Below are 25,954 nucleotides of genomic sequence, written 5' to 3'. Positions count from 1 at the left end.
AGAAAGAAAGGGCCACAACTTAAAGGACCCAGTACTGAAAGCTTTAGAAAGCCTGTCTCTCCGGGGATAGGAAAAAGCCACCTTTGAGCAGGCAAAAGAAAATGTAAATAATGTTAATTATCCCTGTGTATATAAAAAACATTGTTTTAACTTGAAATTGGCCTGGTAGATTTGCACCTCTCCTTTTATCTATTTATTTTTTTGCTGTTAATCAAGAAGCAGTGAAGAGATTACAGGTGGTCAAACACTGACACAGTGACACTTGTAACTAGGGGTTTCCCGATCATCTTTTTTTTGCTCCCGATCCAATTCTGATTTTTTATTTTGAGTGTCTGACGATCCCGATATTTCCCAATCCGATCTTTCAGCAATGCATTAAGAAAAAAGAAAAGAAAAAAACTCCTACAAGTTGTCCTTTGAATTTTTTTTATTTTATTCAAATGAAGGTATCATTCTAGCCAACATGGATATAGCTTTTTTTTCCTCCACTTAGTGCAGCATTGAATTAACAAAATAAAAATAAAGCTTCTCAGTGGTGCACCACAAGATGACCTTGTATGTGTGTGACAATAAGGTTGCAATTTTGTTGTACTTGTTATAATGACAAATAAAGTTATATTCTAAAATAAATGATGATGTTCTATTATACACATTTTAATCAAAAACAAGAACTAAGGCCCCAGGCTTTTTCCGATTCTGTCTCCCCCATCTCCGATCGTTAAAAAATGCCCCGATCCCGATCTGATCCCGTGATCGGATCGGGACATCCCTACTTGTAACCTTGAAGACAGCAGTACACTAATTGTACAAAAATTTGAACCGACATATCATTACTAGTTTACATTTTTTTGCTTATAGATCTCATGGAACATGTAAAATTGATTTGGTAGAATATTTGTTTTTCTACCACAAAATAATATTGTTTGAATTGCAGCAGCTCTTTTTGACTGTAGGGGGCAGCACTGACATTGACTCACCTGTTGATTTTACCTTCAAGGCTGCTTCTTTTTCCGATGGGTGGCCTCAGAATGTCGAGCCTTACCTTACCTTAATTGTTTTAATTATATGTACTCAGCTTAACTAGCACCATTAAAAACTACACCTTGTGGATTAATTCTATACTCTTTCTTACTTTTGTTTTCTTAAATGCTGCGGTGACTCCTGAATTTCCCCTCTGGGATAAATAAAGTATTTTCTATTCTATTCTATTCTATTCTATTCTATTCTATTCTATTCTAATGGTTGAAAAAAGCATGCAGACTGAGTTGTGTGGATATGATTGACAATAAAAGCAAAATTAATTTCTTCACATGAGTCAATCTCTTCACAAGATACTGAGTTCTGAAGATAAAACCTCTGAAATAAATACATACATCAGCACTTTTACACTGTGACAGATTTAATGTGACAGGTCAAAACTGGAGGTATTTCACACAAAATAAAGGAAAGAAATCTTACAGATTCAGACTGATTTAATCCCCATAACAAGTCTATTGGGTATAAATAAAATAGGATTTTATAAAATATGTGAGGATTTCAAAAGTCTTTGATTTATACAGTTTAAACTTTTAGAAAATAGAACATGAAGCTACAGTATGTTAAAGACATGCTTTCCCTTTCTATTCAAAAGATTTCTCTCGGTAAAGCAACTACACTAACCATTCAGAAAAAAATCTAATATCTGTAATTTTTTTTCTCTTTCTTTTTTTGTAATTTTTAAATATATCTATTCTTTCACCAATGTATGGCTGTTCATGTTGCCTGAAAGGTAGATTAAATCTATCTGGCACACAAACTGCATTTCCTCCTCAACGTTTGTCAAAAAAGGCATATTCACAGTAAGAAGCACATTAGTGTCAAAATAGCACCTAAGTGGTAGCTCTCACACTGAGAGATAGTAATGCCACCTTGTGGTGCCTCTTGAAAGATTGTGAGTTCAACTTTTTCTTTATCAGGCAGTAATGTTTTACAAACCTTCAATGCTTCTTTTTCAAACACTTGGCTGGCAAAGGAGGCGGGAAAACACTGTTGTGTCTGTCACTCCAGGAAAGTGTAGCTAAATATTTCAGTTTATTCTTAATTGATGTTAAAATGATGAAAACACTTATGATGTCATTTCATCCCCAAAAACTTTTTCAAAGTGACAACTGGATGTGACAGAGGCAAAAACTCAAAGGAAGAAAAAAAAACACAAAATAAGATGAGAACATTTTAACAATCGACAAAATGGAAACAAACCTTCATGTTTGACAAATAGTTTGGTATATCTTGCAGGCTAAGTGACTTTCCTTGTTTTACTACCAAAATATCTCTTGATTTCCTTTAAAGACTGATTGGCCAACCCTCTTAATGTTCAGTCTTAACAGCACTGATGTACACGCAGAACATCTGGTGTAGTTCAGATGATGAGGACCAAGGCAGGACCACACCTGTCTGAGGAATGATTGGCTCAGGAGGAACCAAAACAGTGGAGAGATAAAGATGAGCAGGGTCACTGCTGAGGCTGCAGGTACTGGTTTGTGAATGCCTCCAACTGTCTCTCCAGGTCTGTGGCTTTATGACTGTAGAGGAAACAAACACACATGACACTTCAAACAAGAAAAACATGTAACGCTTTGGTATTTCCCATCCAATGTCATACACCCACCCATCCCCCACCCAAATAAGAAAAGTATCTGGACTGACCGTAAGCTCTTGGACTGACTCTGGACGGTCTCCAGCTGATCTATCTTTACTGTCAGTTGGCAGATTTCTGCCTCCAGCTCTTTCTGCGTCTGGTCCACCTGCTGACAGAGCCGAGCAAAGGTCGTAGCCATCTCCCTGACAACACAGAGGGCACAGTGTTACAGCACTCATTCATTTAGCCATGCTACAGAGAGGATGGCTGGGTGGGGCGAGGCTCTGTGTGTTTAGGTCTGTATACAAATCAGGAGCAGGATGAGAAGTCGAGCCATGTTAAAAAAATCACTGAAGATAAAAGTGAATTGAGAAAACAAAAGAACAACTGGTGTCACACACACACACACACATATCTAAATATATATCTCACAGTATCAGGACTTACTGTTGGACCTGGTGGCTACAGTTTGCACTGGTAAAACTGACAATGAGCTGCAACTTCTCTGATGCATAGTCCACAAACTGGCGCTTCAGAGAACGTTCCTTTGCCTTTGTGGTCCAGGTGAGTCTTTCATACAGGTACAGCAAACCGTACAGTGAGGCTGACAGGGCGATCAGCCTCCACCCGACTGCTCGGTACACCTTATACAGAGAACACAAAAACAATCAAAGGAATGGTCTGTCAGAGACATGAGACCGAAGGGGAAGTTTTTCATACTACCTACCACTCCTCCAACGATGACTACGCTCATTGAAGTGCGAGAGGTAAGGGATGCCACATTGGTTGCCATGGCTACCATTAAGTCCTCTTGGGTCATAAGGGCTGTCTCATTGTTGGGTGGTGCTGCTATGGAGGGAGGTCCGGATGATGGCGTGCGGGCCGCAGGCAGCGCTGGTCGAGAGGTCTGTGCAATAATAGTCATCTTAAAACTAGGGATGCACGATATCGGCACAATATCGGTATCGGCTGATAAAAGCTTAAAAACACGTTTATCGGTATCAGCAGATATGAAAATTTCTGCCGATAGGCACAGCCGATAAGGTGCTATTCAGTTAGGATTATTATTATTTTCCATCTGAAAAATAAGCTCCTTAAATAAAATGTAGCACTTCATTTATTTGCACTGCAGAGCTCTGTGTCTGTCACCAGGTTGTTACAGTAGCTCTAAAATAATCAAATGCAACTTGGTTACGTTTAAAAATGCATTGTACATTTAAAGTTCATGTGATCTAAAGAAATTATTTTTCTGTATTTCAATACTGAATGTCTTGAGTTTGAAAAAATAATACATTTATTATTTATGGTAAAATCAAATGTTTTTTTGTCTTGTTTTATGTGTGTTTCTCAAACAAATAAGATCGTCACAATGAGAGTAACATATAAATTCCAGTACAGGATAGACTTAGCTTTCTTTACAGTGAAAAAAACAAACAAACTTGTGATTATCGGTATCGGTCAAAAGGGGATTCCATATATCGGATATCGGCAAAAATTCAATATCGTGCATCTCTACTTAAAACTCATTTTTCATGAGGCAGCAGCACACCAAAGAATAAACCAGCGTGGACGGGGTTCAGTCTCACCTGGAAGCTCTGATCTACCAGTTTGAGAGCTCTCTGTGCGTTGGCAGATCCCAGGAAGCGGTGGACTAATGCTGACCAGCCCAACGAAAACTGAAACTCAATGTTCTCCTGGAAGTCATTGCAGAGTGTGGCGCAGTTGAGGTCGTAGCTGAGATCAAACTTTCTGCTGGGCACCAGCATGTGGATTTGGTTCTGGGTTTTAGATGGCAGCAGAGGGAGCATGCTCTCTGGAGGGTGAAAGATGAAATGTAAGATAGACATCAACAACAGGTGTTGGTTTTGTCACTGTTATTTCATGGAAACCAGAGGACAGAAAACACAGCAACACAAACATTTTATTCTTATTGTAGCCTATGAAGGGCGGTCTGATTTGAATTTTTCTAATTTGTCTAATGTGCCTTCCAGAAGAGTAAATACCATTCCACAGTCACCTGTCGAGCTTCACTGTCAGCATGTGTGCCTGACAGGCCATGGGATGGTGGCATACAGCATGGGAGGTAAATATAGCAGCACGCTGGGTGTTACTGACTATCAATCAAGTGCCCAAAACGTTTGCACTGTGTTCGGCCACAAGCAGTAGACTGTGTGCAGGATTTTTTCCATTAAAACTACTTTTTAACACTTTATTGTTAATCACAAGGTCCTAATCCTAATACTGAGGCAAAAACATGCAATACACTTTAGTTCTTCATCTGCAGTTTTTGTTACCTATCATGTATTCCTGAGAGGACTGGACAGAAGCATTGATGGCGTCGGAGCAGCGGAAAGCCAGGTTCTTGCCCATACCCTCCTCCACATGAGACAGCAGCTCCTTCAAAAAAAGGGATCAGATCAAAGGAAAGGTTGGAACAAAAAATGAATGACAGGCTGTAAAAAAATGTAACTTCTGTGATGTCACCCAGATATGCTGACTCAACCTATCAATGAAACAGGTAAACAGGTGCCTTTAGGTCAACTGCTTCAACAGCTAACCCTCAGCAGAGCCCTCGATGGTGCAAATTTAAGTGTACCTCTTATTTTTAACATTAACTTAACATTGGTATTTGTTTTTATTTCCACAAGTATTGTGTGTTTAAACCATAGACTGTATATAGAGTGGACAGCGCGGCTCTGCCATTTATCATTGTACGGTTTTAAAGCCAAAATACCGCCGTCTCAGGCACCAGCATCGAAGCATTTTGGAGCCAGAGTCTGCGCAATAGAGACGATGAGGGATTCTGGGAGAATCTGAGTGGAGCTGGGTGACAAAAATAATAATTATTTTTTCTTTCGTCTAATCACTTCCTGACTCTACCTCCCGACATATTTTACAATCTCCGAAAAAATACATGAGAACGGCAGCTGTCAATCATCATTAAACGTTACACAAAGCCTCGTTTTTAACCTCATATAACTAATGAAAACAAAACTTTTCAGAAAAAAAGAGGACTTGGATACAAGACAGCCAAATAATATCTTCAAATCACCACAACAATCGGACGTGAGTAACATTTCTACAAGATGTATTAATCTTTTTAAGTTTGACCACAGCTCATCTGGAATGGCTGGAGAGCTGGATTTTTTTAACCTATACTGCAGCCAGCCACCAGGGGGAGCAGTTTTTGTGGAGTCCTCACTTTGAGCCGAGCAAGCGGACGTCCATTTTTTTTTTCAGTCTATGGTTTAAACACATAAAAATGAGCATCACTCGCAAAATATCTTTGATTCTGCTCCAAAGCAGCAGTTGGCACATGAGATCTTTAGATTTGGCAGCCAACCACTCGAGGAACGGCAGATTTAGCACAACCTCCCATGGCTTCATTTTTAAACACCATGAGTTTGTGGCTTCACTTACGGATTTATAGATCTTGAGGACATGTGGCGATGGGTGGAAGTCAGCTCGGAACTCCTCAACAATTACATGGAGACGGCAGATCTCCTCTCCCATGGCGTTGGATACCTGGATAAAACATAAACTAAGTTACCAGCCAGTAAAAGACAAGGGGAAATGAGAGAAATCTAGTTCAAAGACAGAAAACAGGGTAGTTTGTTTGAAGAATCTTCATTATGTTCTTGAAATCATTTCATTGTTGAAGAAGATTTTTTAATACTGCATAAAACTCATTAAAAGGTATTTCTGATAGTAACATAATGTATAAACTTCAAATTTAGCTGTTTTAGCCTCTTGTATAAATTATTTGTTTTGTCCTTACGCCTCGTTTACCCTTGTTGGATTTAGGGCTGTTAAAAGAACTTACCTTGAACTCTCAAGTACATTTAATTCATTAATTTACAACCAAGTTTAATCAAGTCGTATTAATGTCAAATAAATGAGAAAAAATGATGTTAACAGCCCTCCAAGTCCAAACCCTTATAGGGAAATAGTTCTGCAAGCAAGAGTATTTGGTTTTTCTTTCTGTGGTCATTGTTCACAGTACCTTGCACTCGACATCCTCACTAATGGCCTTTATTTTCTTTTTGATGTCATTTATCAACAAGTTGAGCTGATTTTTGACAAACTCCAGCCGGTCCATCTGATACTCTCTGTCCTCCAGCGCTGCCACTCTGAAACACGGCCCCACCAAGAGGAAGAAGAGTCAGAAAATGCGAACTTACAGGACTGACAGGATGTCAGTGAAATATTTTCACACATTTTTAAATATTATCTCAGAAGTTTCATTGATCACCTTCTTAAGCATGGCATTGACTGACCCACTCCATGAAGAGAGTAAAAGGGGAAATGTACAGATGGGGATACTCACCTCTTCTCTGCTGCCTCGATGTTGATGGCGTCCATGATGCTCTTGACTTTTTCTGTGATCTGCTTGGCCCTGATAGTGTGCTGCTCAAACTTTGTTTTCACTGCTGACTGCGAGATACACTCCTGCGAGGCCATAACACACAAGTTACTGTGACAGCTCTAGGGGCATGGGGGCTGCTGCTGGTGAGGGTGTGTGAGCAGCACACACTGACCAGGGACAGAAAAGCGGACAAGACACACACCTGCTACTTGAACTCAAGAGAAGTTAAGAAACAAAAACACTGGTGTGTAAAAACGACAGCAGCAGAGTATTTGTCTTGTGTCTCACAGCCCACGTATTGTGACGTCACAGTAATGTGTGGGTGATAAAAAAATCATGAAAAAAACATATAGAAAATGTTTACAACAAATAAAGCATAAGAAAGAAAATTAGATAAACATGTTTGCAACACTGTCATTTGAGGAAAAATGAATGGAGCATGAATATCTTTAAAAATGCTGTTTTTTGCCAGGATCTTTGCAGGCTGCAGAAACAAAGTCCACATCAATTAAATCTTAACTTTCAGAAGACAAATATCAAGGCTTCTCTGTTTTCTGTTCACAATAATAATCATTCAAATTAAAAAATAACTTACTTTCCTAACAATGTATCAGAGTTATAGTAAAATTAAGCTCTTACTGAGGAAAGCTACTTTGGCTTTCGTTGTAAAATAGCCACAGGAAACATAATTTGTGATTCACAAAGGCACTGTTGTGTCAAACTACTTATAGCCTGACCATTCCTTTTTTAAATACTCTGGCTTGTTTGGCAACACTTCCAACAACCACATCAGCTTTTCTTCTTATTCTAATAAAGTAGATTATCAAAAAGCTGTAAAAAGTGACATTTGTAATTTTATGCCACTTTTGATTACATTACATTGACCACAGTGATGTTAAATCAGGCATGTATGAAATCTCAATTTCATGATGTAACCCAAAATTGGAACAGTTTAAAAATCCTGTTAGTTATTTGCAAGAAAAATATCAACAAGATGAAACAAAACACAGAAAAACAAAGAGAAATAAATCATGGTTAAATGGTCAGAACAGAATAAAAGTGAAACAGAAACCAACGGATGCCCTCGCCTAAGTGAATCTAGACTTCAGCAATGAAGACGCAGGTTGATGGGAAAGGCACAGTGAGCTGCTGCTGGCCTGAAACTGTATGACCCGCAGAAAAACCTCACCAACTACAACTTGTTGATAGCTCAGGTTGAGAGAAGAGTTTAGCAGGAGTTTCTCTCTAGTGTTTGTTTCAATAATACAAAAGTAAGCTCTGGTTTAAAAATGCAGTCGTTGTCTGGATCTGCAGGTCTTCAGGAATGAAAGCATTACTTTTTACGACATTTATTACCCACGCTCAACAGCAGTGGCGAACAGAAAAGAACCAATAAGTCATTTCTGAATCACCAACCACAGTCTTTATCTGTACTGTTTAATCTGTCGTGTTTGACCTGGCACAGACATAACACTGATTCCAGCTCAGAGGTTCAACTGGTGAGATGTACTTCTGGTAAAACTACACCTACACAGGAGACTTTTTTAATAGGATTAATATTTTCGAAAGGTATGAATAGGACATAAACACACAGGTGCAAAGACAGACCTCAAACCTCCTCTCAAAGCTCTGAAACTCCTTCAGTCTCTCCTGGAAACCTTCAGCCAAGGCGCCACCTGTTGGAGGAAATAATCACATTGTAGGTTAGTGAAATAAACTTTGTCACTATAAAAGGTGACAAGATCTTCATACAACATTAAGCCTTCATCTTCCAATCACAGTGCATGAGCTTTAGTTTGAAGGCCCACCTGTTTCAGGCATGCCCTGTGCCCGTTGCATCCGCGAGTTGAGCACTTCTTTAGCAGAGACAAAGAAAATATGGTTAGGTGCCTGATCCCGATCCACAACCTTCAGCTCCTCCACCAGAAAGTTGACACAACGGTCTGTATGCTGTTTCCTGACCTGAAGAAAGATTGTCGGAAAATAAAAAGAAAACAGAAACCGTAAAAATAAGCGAATGATAACACAACACAACATGACAGATGAATGGTTGACTTACATCCTCCATGTACTCTGGTTCATTTGCTGACGCATCCCAGCGGTTGTTGAGAATGAAGATGTTGGGTTTTGACAGACGTTCGTTTACTTTGTGGAAAAAATGTTTTTCCTATACGATGAGGAGGAATTAGTAAGAATGATGTTAAATTTCTGAACACACAGTATCTATTTTTTCTGCCTCAGTTTGATCAAGATAGCAAACTTAGTGTTGAAACAGGGACATTTGTGTTTGCACAACCAGTCTGACTGAACTACGCCATGTTTGTTCTACTAGACTTTCTTACATTACTAACATAATGTGTGGGCTTTTTCCATTGAATAGCTCTTAGGGGAATGTATGTTTCCTTTTGTTATTATGGTGCTGCTGGGTTAATGAACTCAGTGATTGACTTGTCCAGCTTCACATTGCATGAATGCCTGAGCTGAGAGAATTAGGAGTGAGGCCTCTTTGGTAGAGTAGACATATGAGCAGCCACTCTCTGCACTCAGCATAGGAAACATCCACTCTGGCCCTTTAAGAACACAAGTGACTGACATAACTGACTTAAACTTTCTCCCAATAGTATGGCTGTATTGTTTGTTTACTGACATCGACTGCCATCTGTCATGACTACAATCTCAGATCCACCAGTGATTGAATAGAAAATATGAAAATATGCTGCAAACACAAGTACAGTGAAGCTTCTGGACTGTACCCACCTACACTAGTGATACTGGTCAAACACAGTCAACACTCTCACTTCCCAAAGACAGTGATACAATTTACAACTTAATGTACAAAATTGACCATAAAAATGGAGAGATTCCTATTATCTAATGTGAAACCAGTGTCTCAAAGCTGGGATTGTAAAGCTAATTTAAGTTTAAATTGAAATCTTGTGTTGGGTAAACAAGCTTACTGAGATTAAGAGGGTATTACCGTGTTCATTAGCGTTGATTCAGAGTTGGCCACAAGCACAAAGACGTCAGCATCCAAGCAGAACTTGTCGATCCAGCTGTCTAACTGGGTTGTTACATCTGTCCCAGGACTAAGAGGAAAAACACTCAGATAAGATTTTTTTTTTTAAACAATGCAGGTGATGAATGTTCCTGACATTTGATTAGCAGATCCTATTACCTGTCCACGAGCACCAGATCATCTCGAAGTAGAGCACACTTGGTCTTTGGCCAGAATACACGGACAAGACAGCCGGCATCCAGACTCTCGTCCATATGAAGTGCATGAGCCAGCTGGTTTACAGTCTGCAGATAAGATGCAAATAAAGGATGATGTTTTGGTTGCAAATATTTTTTTTTTTGGAGTGAAAGATGTTTTAGGCATCAGGGTTGTCATTCTGTTTTAGCTGCGAATCACTAATTGAGTAAACGTTACTCAATAAGTAATCTCATTACATTAATATCGTTTCTGGAGAAAATACTAGAAATGTGGAAAACTAATCAAAAACTTAAGACATGAAAAAGACAGACATAGGTTTAAACAAGGAAATTTGGTAATATTTACGTTCTTAATTACTGCATCTGTCACATGTCACATGCTAAAGTTTGGAGAAGTATCAAAAGACGAAAACAAAAACCACACTCTCTTTGAATAAAAAAAAGGAATGGCAAGTGAAAAAAATGTGATGCAAATACGAAAAAACTGGTGCACTAAAATCCCATACTTCCAACCAATTTTTTTAAAACCCTTTTTACAAGAAAACACTGTTTATCTACTTGTTATGTCATTTAAAGGATTGAACGTGAAGTCAGTTATTTATTGAGATGAACAAAAAGTTTTAGAGAAAGGGATCAATCTTTTTACTTTTACAAACAAGAGTACACAATTTTCTAAGTTTACAGCATTTCTAAGATTTCTAAATTTATTATCAGCATAAGAGCTCAAAATCTGGAGCTTGTTTGATAATTTAACTTATTGAATGTTGGAGTACCATTATGTAAAACTTAGTCCAGAAGTACTTTTGGGGAAGTACAGAATGTCTTTTTTTGGTTACTGAGAACAAAGCAGTTTCAAGGTCATTAAAAGTTGACCAACCCTTATGATCAAAGTTATATAAAAAAAAAATCAATGTTTACTTTGATGCTCTTCTCCTCATCAGAGCCCTCAGTCTTAAGGTACGCCTTGTCTTCATCAGTACCCTCCACACTCAGGAAGCAGTTTGTTGTGTGGCCAATACCACTGGGCAGCACCCGGTCCCTTAGCATGGCGTTGACTACTGTGCTTTTACCATTACTGGTCCTAAAAACCAACAAAGCAGTCGTTAAATAAATGTAACAGATCTTTTTTGATAGTTTTTTAAATCATTGTTTAAATGCATATGCAGAGTCCAAATCTGTCACATTCAATTATTAAAAACATACATATACTGACAGTCAGAAAATGTGGTAATCTAGATACACAAGGAGGTTAAAGATATAGCAATTTAATCCTGAACCATACATACAAAATCTCATGTTGTCCCATCCTCCTGCTGCTTTTGTATATTTTTCACTATATGTATTGTCAAAGTTAAAAATTATGAATAAATTAAATCAAAGTGCAGATGTTATTTACCTGCCAAAAAAGGCCACTTTCATGTGCCTCCGTGCCAGCACCTCCTTAATGATAGTAAGTTTGTCAGCGTATGACTGAATCTCCAACTTCTGATCCTGACTTGCAATATTCTCCAACGCTTTATTCCCACATGTTTCTGTGAAACAAACGTGCATACAAGTTAGAGAAAAGTCATTGTCAAATAAAAAAACATCTTATCCAAAAGCTTCTCTCTGACATAAAGGGATTTTGCAGAAAGACAAAGTCATAAAATTCTGTTTACAAACTAAATTGTCTCAAAAAAAAAAAGTATTAGAAAAGGGAAAGAGAACAAACCCACTTACCCTCTACAAACTCAGAGGTCTCTGTCACATAGTTGAGTAGCTGTTCAAACACATCACTTATCGTTTTCTTAGCAACAACAAAGTGCTTCAGAGGGGAAAACTCTCCCCGAGCTGAATCTGACCGTCTGAGTGGAGGGGCAGAAGCCATGCTGTTCAATCTGCACAGAGAGGGTCAAGAAAAGCAGAAACAGCTCTGAATGTGGACATGGACACAACAGTTAGCATCATAGCTGTGATATAATACTGTTTAGATCCGGTTGGATGGTTGATAGTAGTCTTAAGTTGTATAACTTTTCAGATGGTTAGCTAATGCTGTTCAGGAATGCAGAGCTTTCACTATCTGTTTTTAACACAACACTGAAGTAAGCGGGGACATCGTGCACCTTCGAAACGTGATATAAACATGTTTTAAAACACAAAACCCTCCTGGAGGCAAGGAGTGGGATACAAAGGAGTAATTTAAATGGATATAATATCATATATTAAAATTACACGCGACAGGACGCATGTGGTTTCCAAACGAGCTAACAGACTTAGCTCGCTAACGTTGTAAGAGTCAACGGGTTTGTAAATTGAGATGATGGTATGCTCTTACTTACCACAGTCCTACAACAGTCGGTGTCCTCTTGTCATTACACAATCAACATTTATTCCGAGGAAAGATACACAGTATCCCTTTCTGGCAGAAGGAATGAGTGCTGTCAGTCTGGCTAACCTTCTGTTTGTATCCTGAATAGGTAAAGGCAAAAGGTTATCGCAAATCAAGTTACACTTCCGGGAACCTTTCAGAATAAAACACAGACTGACCTTTGCTGCAGCGTTTGACACTGACCACAATCTGTCTCTAAGTTGCTGAAACCTCATGGACTCAGTAATGTACGAGTGCACTAGTTGTTCATACGGACTGGAGGTAGTGGGGGAAAATCAAATAGGACTGCATTTTAATAATGATAAACACTGGTATCGTAAGATATAAAAATGTACAACCATAACCTTAATTTAGAACTATGGTAATCCCATAGACTATAGTCCGCTAAAAATTAATTGCTTGACAATCCCGGGGGTTTTTAATTGGATAATAGAGCTATATTCAAAGTTATAGCAGTAATACATTAAAAATCAGTAGTTGTCATCTGAAAAATTTAAATGATCCAGATCTACTGCTGGTATTAATTTTAAAGAGGGTCAACTATCTTAGTGTGCTATAACTTAATGCTAAAACTCTTCCGACTATTAGTTGATTGCATTATTTACCCGTTACGCTGGCATGACCGATGTTTGTCGGTAATTCCTGTTTCATCTTCAGGTATTTAACTATCAAAGCGCTACTCTCAAATGCACAGTACCGGAGGAGGAGACAAGTGACGTATGTGGCGGCGGGCAGCAGCCAATCAGCGGGCAAAGAATGCATCCAGCCTCTGAGATCTCCGTTACAGCCAACAGGGCTCACATGCTCACTACTGGATCTGAACACACAGGGTAGAACAGATCCGAAAGAAAGCAAGTTTATCACATGGAAGTTTGACACAATTTTCAGAAAATCAAGAGACTGGCGAAAGAAAGATGACAAAAGACGTACATTATTTATCAACATAGAACTGCCCATTCAAACCACACATCATCACTGAACTTTTCCTCTGGTCGAGTCTTATTACTGCATCCCAAAATACATCATTTCTCCTTGTCCAATAACAGAAGCAAAAAAAAAGGTAAAATAGAAAAGCAAACCCAAGACAGGAAGATTTATTTAAAAATTGTAAATCTAATCAATTGAAATAGGTAAAATGACACAGACCATGGTAGATGATAAGATTGATCAAAACATTAAACTGGGGGGAAAAAAAGAGTTTTGCATAACTTTTTGTGAACAAATGAAGGAATAATAGATAAATAAATACATGAAAGATTTCACAAATAATGATTCATATCAACAAAATATCAACAATCATTTAAATAAAAGAACTGTTAGTGAGTTTAATATCAGAAAAAAGACAGACTGAAACATGATAGGCCTATGTTTCAGCTGAGAAAGAAACAAAACAAAACAAAACAAAAAAAGAAAAAAGAAAAAAGTCGATTTGGGGTTTGTACCTTACCCCAACTCTAAAATGGCTCAAAGATCAGACAGCATGTAAATGAACCCTGTCTTTTCCAAGCCCACAATAACTCTCATTCAGAGGAGCAGTATGGTGGCCTGTGAATGGGACAATGGCTCTCTGCGAGTGTGTGTGCCTCTGTGACCTTAGCAACACTGTGAAACTGTCATCAGTCAGAGCGGCAACACTGAAATACCTCCAACGCGACCTCCAGCCTCTGGTTTGGCTTTGGGATATTTTACAGCCTTTGATTCATACCAGGCTCTTAAAATAATATATTTCTGCTTTTCCCTTTTTGACTGGATATTTCCGTGGTTATGTTCGGATTTATGATGGAGAATTAAGATGGTGAGGAAGAAAAAGCTGCTGGTGTTCGAGTGAGTATCACACCTGTGTGGATAGTATATGAGTACTTCAACCCCTGACATGCATTCAAACAATCATCTATAGTCAAACTGACTTATAAGAATGCAGAGTTTTCATTTTGTGTAGTACTTCTACCTTGTTGTGGGTCAAGTGAAGGGTGATATTTACAGAGCATCATAGCTTACGTTAAGACAAAAAAACACACATCTTTTCATGTTGTTAGCACCTAAATGACCCTACTGATAAAGTGGTGTGGTAAAACAATATGAGGCTTTCTTTTTCATCATGGCTTGAGCATCATACATTGTTAATGAGATGGATTCAGTAATTGCTCTCCTAGCCAGATATAGATTACATCTTACACGTGTGATTTTGATCAGAATTAGGCTGAAATTTTCTTGGATGTTTATTTTCTGTGAAAAATAACCTGGGCTCAAACTATTTTTTTCTGTCAGCTTCCTCATTGTGCTGATGCTATTGTGCTACACAGGTGCTTGTGTGTGTGTATTGTCTGTGTGTTAGCTGGTGTGTATTGTGTGCGTGTGTATGTATGGATTCCATTTACATTGACCCATCCTGTCCAGCATTCTCTTTCTCTAAGAATTGAACTTTTTTTACTTATTGTCGCAAGTTTTGTTATTTCCTAGCTCTCATACCCTCTTTCATATACTTACCACTTGATTAAAAGCGGTGTTGTTTTTTGAGGTTTTTTTCCTGTCTGCGTTTTCTTTTCTTTTTAGAATTTGTGGAAGCATGATGTGGGATGGATAAACAACAACAAAACTCTACTGTAAGTTGACTTGGGGCTATTAGTACGATCTGAAATTTGGCCTTGAGTGTACAGTGTTGTGAGTAAGACATGTTGAAGTATGAGTGAACCTGCTGACCTTAAAAACATTTGAATTAGTTGTCATTTCTCTCAAAAGCTTCAGTTACCCTCACTGAAAAACTCAAATTATTCAAACTCATAATCATAAAATCAACAAGTAAACATCGACTAAAGTCTTAGTTAAAGCTACACAGATGTAAATGTATCTAAGTTTCTTTCAGGCCTGTAATAATGAATTGGTTGTATCTTGACTGTGACATTTAAAATCCTTTGATAATATTTGTTCTCTCTTGCTCTCTATTTCTCTGTGTGCAGATGGCCTCTAATGACCCCAACCTTTCTGACCCCTCTGGTGACCCCCAGCCTGGTGACCTTATTGAGATCTTCAGACCAGCCTATCAGCACTGGGCTCTCTACCTGGGGGATGGTTACATCATCAACTTGACTCCTGTTGGTCAGTGGGAAACCAGTATAGACATGTTTAAATGACTGCACAATGCTTTAACAAAAATAATAATAATAATAATAATAATAATAATAATAATAATAATAATAATAATAATAATAATAATAATAATAATAACAATCTAGCTGAAAAGAGACAAAACCTGTGGTTAAAAAGGCTTGTGTCAACACATGACCAAGAGCTGAGTGTGGGAGTCAAACCCAGGGCCCCAGATTTAGGGTCTGTAGCCTTTGAATATGGGGCTCACAATTGAACTACAGAGTTAAACCAGTACCCATAAATCAAAAACTTTAATTTATTGTATCAATGGCCTAAGCTGTCTGAGATATGAGATTTGTAAAAATCTTCAAGTTTAAAATGCCTGGTGCAGATTAAAACTCTTAACCTAGGTATAATCAATGTCTGCAACTCTGATTTCTTTATTTGGAGCTCAGTACTTTTATGAGAGGATGGGGCAGTGGATAAAGAAGAAGGGAAAAGGAGAGCAAGTGAGGAGTGACATGCAGTAAAAGACTACAAGTTGGAATCAAACCCAGGCTTCATGAACTAAAGCCTCTGTATGTCACAGTTGCATTTAACCATTAGACCACACCGGCTCCCTGGCCAACCCAGTTTCTCGTATGGAGATGTCAGGATTTGTGTTTCTTTATCAAGAATAGGTGTCTAAATTTTTAATGGTCTACATCCATTAAACTGTACACTTGTTGGTATTCTCCCTTAAGATGAGAGCCAGGCAGCTGCCATGTCCAGCGTGAAGTCAGTCTTCAGCCGGAAAGCAGTGGTACGCATGCAGCTGCTGAAGGAGGTGGTAGGAAACGACTCGTATCGTGTCAACAACAAGTACGACCACAACCACACACCCCTGCCCATCTCTGAGATCATCCAGCGAGCACAAGTCCTCATCGGCCAGGAGGTGTCCTACGACCTACTGGGGAGCAACTGCGAGCACTTCGTTACTCTCCTGCGCTACGGGGAGGGAGTGTCCGAGCAGGTCTCTCACTGTTTGCTTTGTTTCTGTCTCATGTGTCATCAGGGCAAAATACAGACTTTTTACTCAAAACAGCACAGTATGTGACTGAAAATGTCACCTTTGCTTTGCTGTTTGGTATATTCTCAGATCAGCAGAGGACATTTAGGAAGTATGGCATTTTTTTTCTGCCACAGTGGCAAATAAATATAAACCCCTACATAAATAAATCTAACAATGTTTACATGAAAATGGCCTGTGTTAATTTTTGGACTCAATATTGTTTCTGTATGTATGTTTCAGCTTTATCATTGCCTGGTTGCCACTTGAATTTGAACAATTGACATGACAATCTGATCAGGAGTGGAATACAAAAAAAAACTTCACTGGACTTGAACACAGACTACTTGGTCTGAATTATGTGAGATACTGGTGTTTGGTCTGGGTTTTCTCTTGACAGTACAAGGTGATTAATCACACTATAGTTATTTTTGCTGAACTCTGTTTTTTTTTTTTTTTAAATCTTCATTTAGGCTTAGCCGTATGTACTTGTGAAGTCACTGGATCTTTGTGGCTTGCTTAATTTTACATTAGGTTCAGTCTAAAAGTCTGGGTAAAGATAAAAAGAAAATCCAGATATAAAATGCCAAACACTGTTGTTATATCTTTGCTGTTTAATCGTTTTTTTAGAGATATCCTGTCTAGGGTATTTAGAGTGTTTTTCTTCTCTCATAAGCCACAAACAAGTATTTGATATTTTACCATAAAGATATTATACTCCTTCTAACCTTTTCTGATAGTGCAAAGTAATCCTCAGTCCTGTTCCTCTGTCTCCACAGGCTACACGGGCCATTGGAGCCATCAGTTTGGTGACGGCAGCAGCCAGCGCCTTCTCTGTCCTGGGACTGATCAACACACGATCCCGAAACAGGCCTTTCTGACAGCTGTATTTCCTCCCAACATTCATGCGGCTGTAATCAAAAGAATTAAGTGAATAAAAGAGACTTGAACTGAAAAGGAATGTTGTTTTGGTAACTAAACAAAATTGTACATGGTTCATGGATGTTAAATAGTCAAATGTCACCAATTTATCTACCTTCTTTCTGATACAAAAATTTTATCTGGATCCTTAAGATAAATTAGCCATAAAATATGTTCTTATCTTTACCTAAGTCACAACAATAGGAAAACACATCCGGCTTAAAGTAATACCACCAGTCTACCCTTCGATTTATCTGGTGACTGGAGATGCTTGACCCTTCTTTGACAACAACAACCTCAAACAAATGTTTTCGATAGATGCAGATCAGACCTGCTCAATGGTTATGAGGAATTTTGGACCATTTCCTCTTTAAAAAACTGTTTCGGATCAGCAATATTCCTGGGATATCTGGTGTGAACCGTTCTCCTGGGGTCATGCCCCAGCATGTTGGGTAAGTAAGTTTAGTAGACTCCAAAAAGACCCATGTTACTTTTTGGTGTGACTTAGATGGTGATCAGAACACATTTTATGACCAATTCATGCAGAAATCCAGGTAATTCCAAAGGGTTCACATACTTGTTCTTCAATTGTATGTGAGGCTTAAGCAGAGACATCAGCTGGCTGTTTCAAAAACTAAAAGCAATACAACAAGCCAAAACATCTTGATAGCAATGGGTAAACGAAGGTAAGCCTATGTCCCTGTGATTTGGAGCTTTGCATTCCAGCCCATGGAGGAATTGAAGGAAATAAAGCAGCAGACATATTTGCTATCGCTTGACTTACACTCCAGTCCAATAGGTGGCGGTAAACACACCTGAAAGCTGGCTGCCAACCGCCAATAACGAGAAAAAAGAAAGGAAGATGACGTCACACGTCTGCGCCGAGTCCAGTTGCACGTGTTGTTTTCATAGACGTTTGAGTTTTTGGTAAAGCAGTGTTTTGGTTCAGTGTAAATCCTGATATACAAAAATGGGGAAGAAACTTAAAGTTGGAAAGACCCGAAAAGATAAATTTTACCACCTCGCCAAAGAAACAGGTAGCGTATCATTTTCAATAACACGTTTAAGACCCGACTGTAGTGGCATTTACTTACATTAGCAGTACTAATAGCATTGCTTACTTATTCTGAAAAGATGAAGTGTTGAAATATGGTTCTTGAATGTAACTTTTATGATATTTGTTTGTTTTCCTTCAGGTTACCGCTCCCGTTCCTCCTTCAAACTCATTCAGCTCAATCGTAAATTTCAGTTTCTACAGAAAGCCAGAGCTCTGATCGACCTGTGTGCAGCTCCTGGTGGTTGGTAAGCTGACAGACATCACACGATCAAATGATGTAAAGATCTGAGACATTTGAGTGTGGTACACAGGCAAAATACTAACACTGAAATCTCTTGACAGGTTGCAGGTGGCGTCCAAGTTTATGCCTGTATCAAGTCTCATCATTGGTGGGTTAAATGTCTTTAAGATATTTATTCAAACCACTTGTGTATGACATCATCAAAAATTTCAATGAGTGTGGTCGCAAGTGCATGATGCACTGCAAAAACAGCTATGTGAAAGTATTTTCTCCTTTCAGGTGTTGACCTGGTACCTATAAGGCCCATACCTAATGTGGTGACACTGCAAGAAGACATCACTACAGATAAATGTAGACAGGTGAGACTGATACTTTGAAGGATGAAACAGATGCATTAACCAAAGTACACAACATAATCTGTCGGCACTATTGAAAAAAATGATACCCATAGTATTAAGGATTAGACTTTGTTACTTTGTTACTTTGTTTACCAAGGATGAGATTTGTTTAGAATGGCTCCCAAGTCAAGTTAATTTATTGAGACACCTTCTCTTACTTACGCAGGCTATACGAAAAGAACTGCAAACATGGAAGGTTGATGTTGTGTTGAATGATGGAGCTCCAAATGTGGGAGCCAACTGGCAGCATGATGCCTTCTCACAAGGTAGGTGCCACCAAAGCAAAAGTTTAGAGTATAAGACTACAATCCTCAGTTAATCAAAATATTTTTATATTTCATTTGAAATTTGATTAACTTTCTGACATTTCTTTACTCCTTCAACCTGTTGTCCCAGATTTCATTTCTACATAGTTTCCCTCCATCTAACTTAATTTATCCTGCTTCTTCCTCAGCCCATTTAACTCTCATGGCTCTGAAGTTGGCCTGTGATTTCCTTAACAAAGGTGGCACTTTTGTCACCAAGGTTTTCCGCTCCAAAGACTACCAGCCGCTGCTCTGGATCTTCCAACAGTTTTTCAAGAAGGTACAAGCTACTAAGCCGCAAGCCTCTAGGAATGAGTCTGCTGAAATCTTCGTCATCTGTCAGGGTCAGTGGTTGCTACACTCTACAGGTTATGATGAGAAGAAAAATGTATTTACATACACCTGAACCTTGTATACTCCTTTGTCTTCCCAGGTTTTCTTGCTCCAGACAAAATTGACAGCAAGTTCTTTGACCCAAAACATGCATTCAAAGAGGTGGAGGTGCAGGCCAAAACTGTGAGGGATCTGATTCCTGTCAAGAAGCCAAAGGTATGGTGTATGGGATGGAGGAATACAAATTAATACTGAGACTTTTATCAGAATGAGAACATCAAACTTTTCTTTAACATAGTGTCATGTCACTGAGTCATGGTCAAGACACATTTTTATGTTGCAACTAGTGGTGGGACTTGATTATAAAAAATTAATCAAATTAATTATGCAATTTGTAATTATTTAATTGTAATTAATTGCATTTTAACCACATCAATATTCAACATCAGAAGCAACACTTTTCAATTCAAACAGATTTTGGTAGAAGACTAAATCATTGAATATTCTCATACGCAAGTTAAAACAACAAAATCCTGTTTATTTTGGTTAGAAGATGTTTTTTTTTGTGGACACTACTTTCAAGTAAATTCATCAGCCGTTATGTGGTAAATAGTGCTGTCAGGAGATTAAAAAATGATTTTATTAATTACAGGATGAGTAATTAATTGATCTAATTAATCACATTTTAATCTTATATCTGCTTAAGGTCCCCACATAAAGAATTTGAATTCTAAGGCATTACAAAATCATAGTGCATGACTAATGAGTGAATGAATGTATTCGAATGAATACACGAAAAAGAGAAGATTTGTAAAACCTTTTTTTTTTTCAACTGGACAATATTAATTAAAAGGTCTGTGTTCCCTGCCATTGACATTGGATTACTGTTTACAGCGTCTATAGAAGTAAATTATATTTTTCAGTGGAGGGAGGCGGGGTCTGGTGGAGTTTGTCAATCAAAATCCTGCTCGTAAACTACTGTGGGTGGTGCGCTCTTTAGACGAGAGCTCAGCATGGATATGAGGAGAAATGTGAGATGACAGAGACGCAGAGAGATGCTGCAAGACAGAAAAGTTTAGGCAGCTCACGCTCCAACTGAGGATGTGTCGCGGTAGTTCAGAGAGAAAGAGCGGCGCCATTGTGAGAAAAGACGACGGAGATCATGGAGAGGAGCAAAGGATGGAGCGCCCGAGATGAACGCGATTAAAAAAGTTTGATTTGTCTGTTTTTAGGATCAAAAACAGGAAGAGAGACATAAAAGAAGAGAGTCCACTCTTCTTAAGTAACTTTGGTGTTTATATAGTCATAGAAAACAAGATTATTTGGGTCTTAAAAGATTGTTCAAGATGCTCTGAAAATGGCCGGTAGCTAATGAGTTAATCTTGCATTGATTTTTATAACGCGTTAATGTGCGGTGTAATTAATTAATCCAATTAACGCATTAAAATCACAGCCCTAGTTGCAACATTATTATTGTGTTTACTTCTGAGGCCACATTGGACTTCAGATGTTCTTTTCACTGATCCAGCGGCTGCTGCTCTGTTTCAGGCTGAGGGATATGCGGATGGTGATCTGACACTGTACCACAGCTTCAGTGTGACTGCCTTTCTGAAAGCTGAAAACCCTGTGGACTTCCTGGGAAAAGCAAGTGAGGTGAGATCTCAGTTCTTCTTAAACTGGCCTGAGAACACCTCAAAGTGAGGAAGAACTCTCTTGCACTTCTGTCCTCACTCTGTTTTCTTCCCTTAGATTTCCTTTGACAACCCTGAACTAGAGTCTCACTCATCCACCAGCGCTGAGATTAGGGAGTGTTGTCGTGACATCAAAGTTTTGGGTCGCAAAGAGCTCCGGTGAGGCACTTCGATCGCTGTTATGACGTCTTCTCCAAGACAAAGATATGCAAAATTAAAAGTGACTTATGCTTTCTGTTTTGTTTTCTTATCCCTTCCATCTTCACATCTTTAGCTTGCTGCTGAGCTGGAGGTCCAAGCTGAGGAGATTTTTGGCCAAAAAACTGAGGGGGGAGGCCAAAGAGCTTGAACAAGAGATTGAGTAAATGTTTAAAAAGCACATAAACAATTTTTGAAATAAATGCCAGACTGATTGTGCCACTGCAAATTGATAGATTAAAAAAAATCCTTTTTTTGTGTGTTAAGCTTAAGTTCTGATGAAGAAAAAGGCAATTCAGAGGAGGAACCAGAGGAGGCTAAAGAGGCAGAGGATGAGGAGGATGAAGAGGAAAAGGAGGAGGAAGAAATGGAGAGGAAACTGGCAGAACTAAAGGCTGAGGAGGTAGCTGAGCTCAAAAGGTATGACAGGATTACTACCTGATTAACAATCAGATTCTTATTTTCAGTTATTTTAATCCTTTAGAAAATGTGTTTTTAAATCTGTGATGCTCTTCCAGGAAGAAGAGGAAGCTGCTGAAGGAGCGGCGCAAGCAAAGGGAGAGGGTGGCGCTAAAGATGGACCTGCCAGGTGTCTCCATTGCAGATACGGGTGACTCATCCATGTTCTCCCTTGCCACCATCAAGAAGCAGCAGGTGGGTCTTACAGAGACACAAACGTAACACACTTTCAACCTCCCATGATGTGGAGAACGCAATCATGAATTATATTTTCCACAGCTGGATCTTTTCACCGAGGCTCATTTTCTTTTGTACTCACTTTTCTCCATCAGGCACTGGTTGACATAACCAAGGGAGACATGCAGGCAGCTGATGATCTCGTGGATGGAGATGATGACCTGCATCTTTCTGACGAGGAAGATGATGAGGCAGATGAGATATCCTTGGCCTCTGATTTAGATGATGAAGACATGGAAGAGGTGGAGCAGAGACAAGCGGAGCTGGAGAAAAAAGCACCAAAGAAGAAGTAAGTAGCTAGTTTCACCATAAACAAAGCTGGTGTGTCAACAATTTTGGTTCAAACTTAAGAAACCTTGACATGGGTCAGGTTTCAAAGATTTAAAACGTCCTTGTTTATCTTTTAAACGTCTTATTCTTTTCTTTTTTCCCAGAGTAAAATTCACTGAAGAGGAGGAGGAGGAGGTTGATGAAGGGCAAAAAAGCAGCTTGCTGGTGGAACTAGAGGGAAAGGATGAGAAGAAAGAGCGAGAAACGAACCTCTGGTTCAGCAAGGTTTGTACACATTTGCCTCTGAAACCTGAAAGTTACTGAGTTCATTTTGGATGATTGAATGAATAAATGAATGATTTTCTGTGATTTTTTTTTTTTGATCGCGTCCTGCAGGGCATTTTCTCTGAGATTGATCTGGAAGGAGATGCAGAGTGTGAGCTTCAGCAGTCAGAGTTCCTTCAGAGCAAACAAAAAGGTAACAGTCTCTATTCTTATGTATTCACTGTTTAGTCTTTTTCAGAAACAAATTTATCAAGAAATTTGACACTGAGGTGCCATCCTTGCTCAGTGTACAAAGGCTATCTTTTGGAATCCACCTTGGTTCAAATCAACCTGCACAACATCCCTTGCTCTTTCTTTCCAGTTTTCTGTTTTATTTATTGTCCCCCAAATAAATCTTAACCTGCGTGAATTTCACTCTCAGGCGACAGTTGGATTGATTGTGATTTGATTTCTCTAGAAAAAGGAAAGAAGAGGAAAGCTGAAGACGTTGAAGAAGAGGAGCAGACTGCTTCACCAAAGGAGGAAAAGGTGGTGCCTACAAAAGAAGTTGAAGAGGAGAGTGACAGCGACTCAGATGACAGCAGTGATGATGAGAAGTAATACTTAATTTTTCTGTGGCTGTTGATGCGTATCTCTTGTCATAGTAATTAAATGTTTAACACCTTTAGAATTTAAAATGAATAAAAAAGAATTGTTTTTTTTCTGTCAGAGAGATTAGCAAGATGAAGCAGGCCAAAGGGGCTGGCAGGACATCAGGAAAAGCTGATGATGATGACTTCCAGGTTGTTCCTGTAGAGAGCACCAGTGAGTATCACTAATTCATGTGTTTGTGATTCAAATGTTGAACTTAAACCTTTCGTTCACTTTTTTATGATACAAGCTATCAGCTCATGTTTATTTAACCTAAACAGCATGTCTCAAGTCATTACTTCAAGCTTTCTCTGCAATTTTGCACTGAGTCACCAGAATGTGAATAAAGCTCTTTTGTTTTTTAAATCTTTACATAACTTGTGACCCTGAGGATGTTTTCTGTTTCTCTGCTCCCCAGGCAAGAAAGCTAGGATCCTAGATGCAGAGGGCCTGGCCCTGGGAGCTCAGATCGCTACATCGAAGAAGAAAGCCAGAGATCTGATTGATGGCTCTTTTCACAGGTGGGTGTGTGCGCTTTAATGTGTTGTTTTTAAGAGCACCAACTTTCCTGATGGTTAAAATCCTTCAGTATGTCCATGAGTACAATAAAATATACATAAAAGAAAAGTAAAAGAAAAATAGAGCCATAATAATTTGTTTTCTTCATCTAAACTTAAAACAAGGCCCCACATAAATCAAAAAACTTTATCACAGAATAACAATAAAGTTGGTACTCCTATTACTTCCACATAATATCTACTTTTGAAATGGTAAGAACATCCTTGAGAAATTCCTTTTCTTTGTTTAATTACCTCTGCAGATTTGCTAGCTCAGAGGAGCAGTGGGAGGTCCCTGAGTGGTTCCTGGATGATGAGCGACAACACCGAAAGAAGCCAGTGCCTGTCACCAGAGAGATGGTGGAGGAGTACAAACAAAAATGGAAGGAAATTGATGCCAGACCCATCAAAAGAGTCGCAGAGGCCAAAGCCAGGAAGAAGAGGAGGGTGAGATTTGGGGAAATGAAAAGATAAAAATGATGAGACATTAAATAGACAGTTTAATATCTTATAATCATGACATGTGCATCTAAAAATGTCTTTGCCTCTTTGTGACTTTTCCAGATGCTGAAGAAGATGGAGCAGGCTAAGAAGAAAGCAGAGGCAGTCGTCAACACTGTGGACATCTCAGAAAGGGAGAAGATGTCTCAGCTAAAGAGGTATGAAGGTCAAACCTGTAGGGTTTAAGCTGAAACCTTAAATTCTGACTGATAATCTTGGGTAATCTATCTATAAATCAAATTGAATAATTTTAACCTTCTGTTTTTAGTATCTACAAGAAAGCTGGCTTGGGGAAAGAGAAGAGAGAAGTTACATACGTTGTGTCCAAAAAAGGAGCTGGCAAGAAGGTGAGACGGCCCGCCGGCGTCAAGGGAGCATTCAAAGTGGTGGACAGCCGCATGAAGAAAGACATGCGAGGAATGCAGAGGAAAGAACAACGTGCCAAAGGGGGTAAAGGAAAGGGTGGCAAAGGAGCACATCCAAAGGGTGGCAGAGGAGGGATGAAGGGAGGAAAGGGGCGAAAAGGACGATAAATGTTTGCCTGTAGCCCTTTTGCAGTCCTGCCTACTAACTGTTAAACACTGACTGGGCTCATACCTGCTACCCTTTCAGCTCCTGAATGAGGCACAGTGACCAAACAGACACATGGCAGCCCCTTGTTAGCAACATATGCAAAGGTTGCTCAAACTTCTGGAGACTTGATACATTCGTTTGGGGTATTCAACAGTTGTGGTCTGTGTATGTCTTTCTTAAGATGTAGGTTATTTGCCTTGAACTCTGTGAATCCAGTAGTTTCACAGAACAATGGAATCAATCATTATAAAGTTATAATAAATGTTTGCTCATAAAATGTTAAAGAATATTGTACATACAATAAACACATCTTTGCAATAAACTTTTTTTGTTGAAATAAGCTATTGAATAGTTAATTTAGCCTGTCTGCTAAGGTTTCTTGAAAAAAAGTAATCAAAAAAGTCAAAGGGAGATGGAGAAAATAAAGATCACAGAAAATGCACATAATAAGGTAAAGGAAAAATAGCACCTCTACAAGTTATGATAGTCATGAGGTAAAAAGTTTGTGATGAGACTGACGAAGTAAGGAGTAAGGTCTGTATGAATTTCAAGAGCAGGTTTGGTCACCATTGAATTTCTTTCTAAATGGCACAGACAAG

The 25,954-nt window shown here is 38.8% G+C and overlaps 3 protein-coding genes across 4 annotated transcripts; 2 read left to right on the top strand and 1 right to left on the bottom strand.

Annotated features, from left to right (window-relative positions):
- Nucleotides 1-1,411: 1,411 nt before the first annotated feature.
- mfn1b (mitofusin 1b) lies at nt 1,412-12,682 on the bottom strand. The gene is made up of 18 exons (XM_074667647.1): nt 12,515-12,682; nt 11,916-12,073; nt 11,593-11,728; nt 11,115-11,277; nt 10,159-10,283; nt 9,961-10,069; nt 9,043-9,150; nt 8,792-8,945; nt 8,592-8,659; nt 6,945-7,066; nt 6,621-6,747; nt 6,038-6,142; nt 4,912-5,014; nt 4,204-4,430; nt 3,345-3,524; nt 3,065-3,261; nt 2,686-2,820; nt 1,412-2,561 (listed from the first exon to the last, which is right to left on the bottom strand). Exons 2-18 carry the CDS (start codon nt 12,061-12,063, stop codon nt 2,492-2,494), a joined length of 2,277 nt encoding a protein of 758 aa, XP_074523748.1. The 5' UTR covers nt 12,064-12,073; nt 12,515-12,682; the 3' UTR covers nt 1,412-2,491.
- Nucleotides 12,683-14,121: 1,439 nt separating this feature from the next.
- On the top strand, nt 14,122-17,644 carry plaat1 (phospholipase A and acyltransferase 1). 2 transcript variants are annotated; one of them, XM_074667648.1, is made up of 5 exons: nt 14,127-14,388; nt 15,118-15,167; nt 15,522-15,660; nt 16,395-16,663; nt 17,479-17,644. In XM_074667648.1, exons 2-5 carry the CDS (start codon nt 15,141-15,143, stop codon nt 17,578-17,580), a joined length of 537 nt encoding a protein of 178 aa, XP_074523749.1. In that variant the 5' UTR covers nt 14,127-14,388; nt 15,118-15,140; the 3' UTR covers nt 17,581-17,644. The 2 variants fall into 2 exon arrangements, with proteins under 2 accessions (XP_074523750.1, XP_074523749.1); XM_074667649.1 differs by lacking the exon at nt 15,118-15,167 and having other exon boundaries at nt 14,122-14,388.
- An 812-nt stretch (nt 17,645-18,456) lies between these two features.
- On the top strand, nt 18,457-25,371 carry ftsj3 (FtsJ RNA 2'-O-methyltransferase 3). Its single transcript, XM_074667646.1, has 21 exons — nt 18,457-18,657; nt 18,817-18,922; nt 19,020-19,066; nt 19,198-19,277; nt 19,483-19,582; nt 19,771-19,965; nt 20,055-20,170; nt 21,503-21,607; nt 21,704-21,804; nt 21,920-22,006; nt 22,111-22,263; nt 22,362-22,497; nt 22,635-22,828; nt 22,974-23,094; nt 23,206-23,287; nt 23,552-23,690; nt 23,804-23,898; nt 24,143-24,245; nt 24,545-24,728; nt 24,846-24,940; nt 25,051-25,371. Exons 1-21 carry the CDS (start codon nt 18,591-18,593, stop codon nt 25,313-25,315), a joined length of 2,571 nt encoding a protein of 856 aa, XP_074523747.1. The 5' UTR covers nt 18,457-18,590; the 3' UTR covers nt 25,316-25,371.
- Nucleotides 25,372-25,954: the final 583 nt, after the last annotated feature.

This window comes from Halichoeres trimaculatus, unplaced genomic scaffold (assembly GCF_033239565.1).
Source record: "Halichoeres trimaculatus isolate MK-OKI-2021-1 unplaced genomic scaffold, fHalTri1.1 fHalTri1_scaffold_4, whole genome shotgun sequence".
Lineage (NCBI taxonomy): Eukaryota > Metazoa > Chordata > Actinopteri > Labriformes > Labridae > Halichoeres > Halichoeres trimaculatus.
The sequence above is the reverse complement of the archived record's forward strand: the minus strand, read 5'-3'. Positions and strand labels throughout refer to the sequence as shown.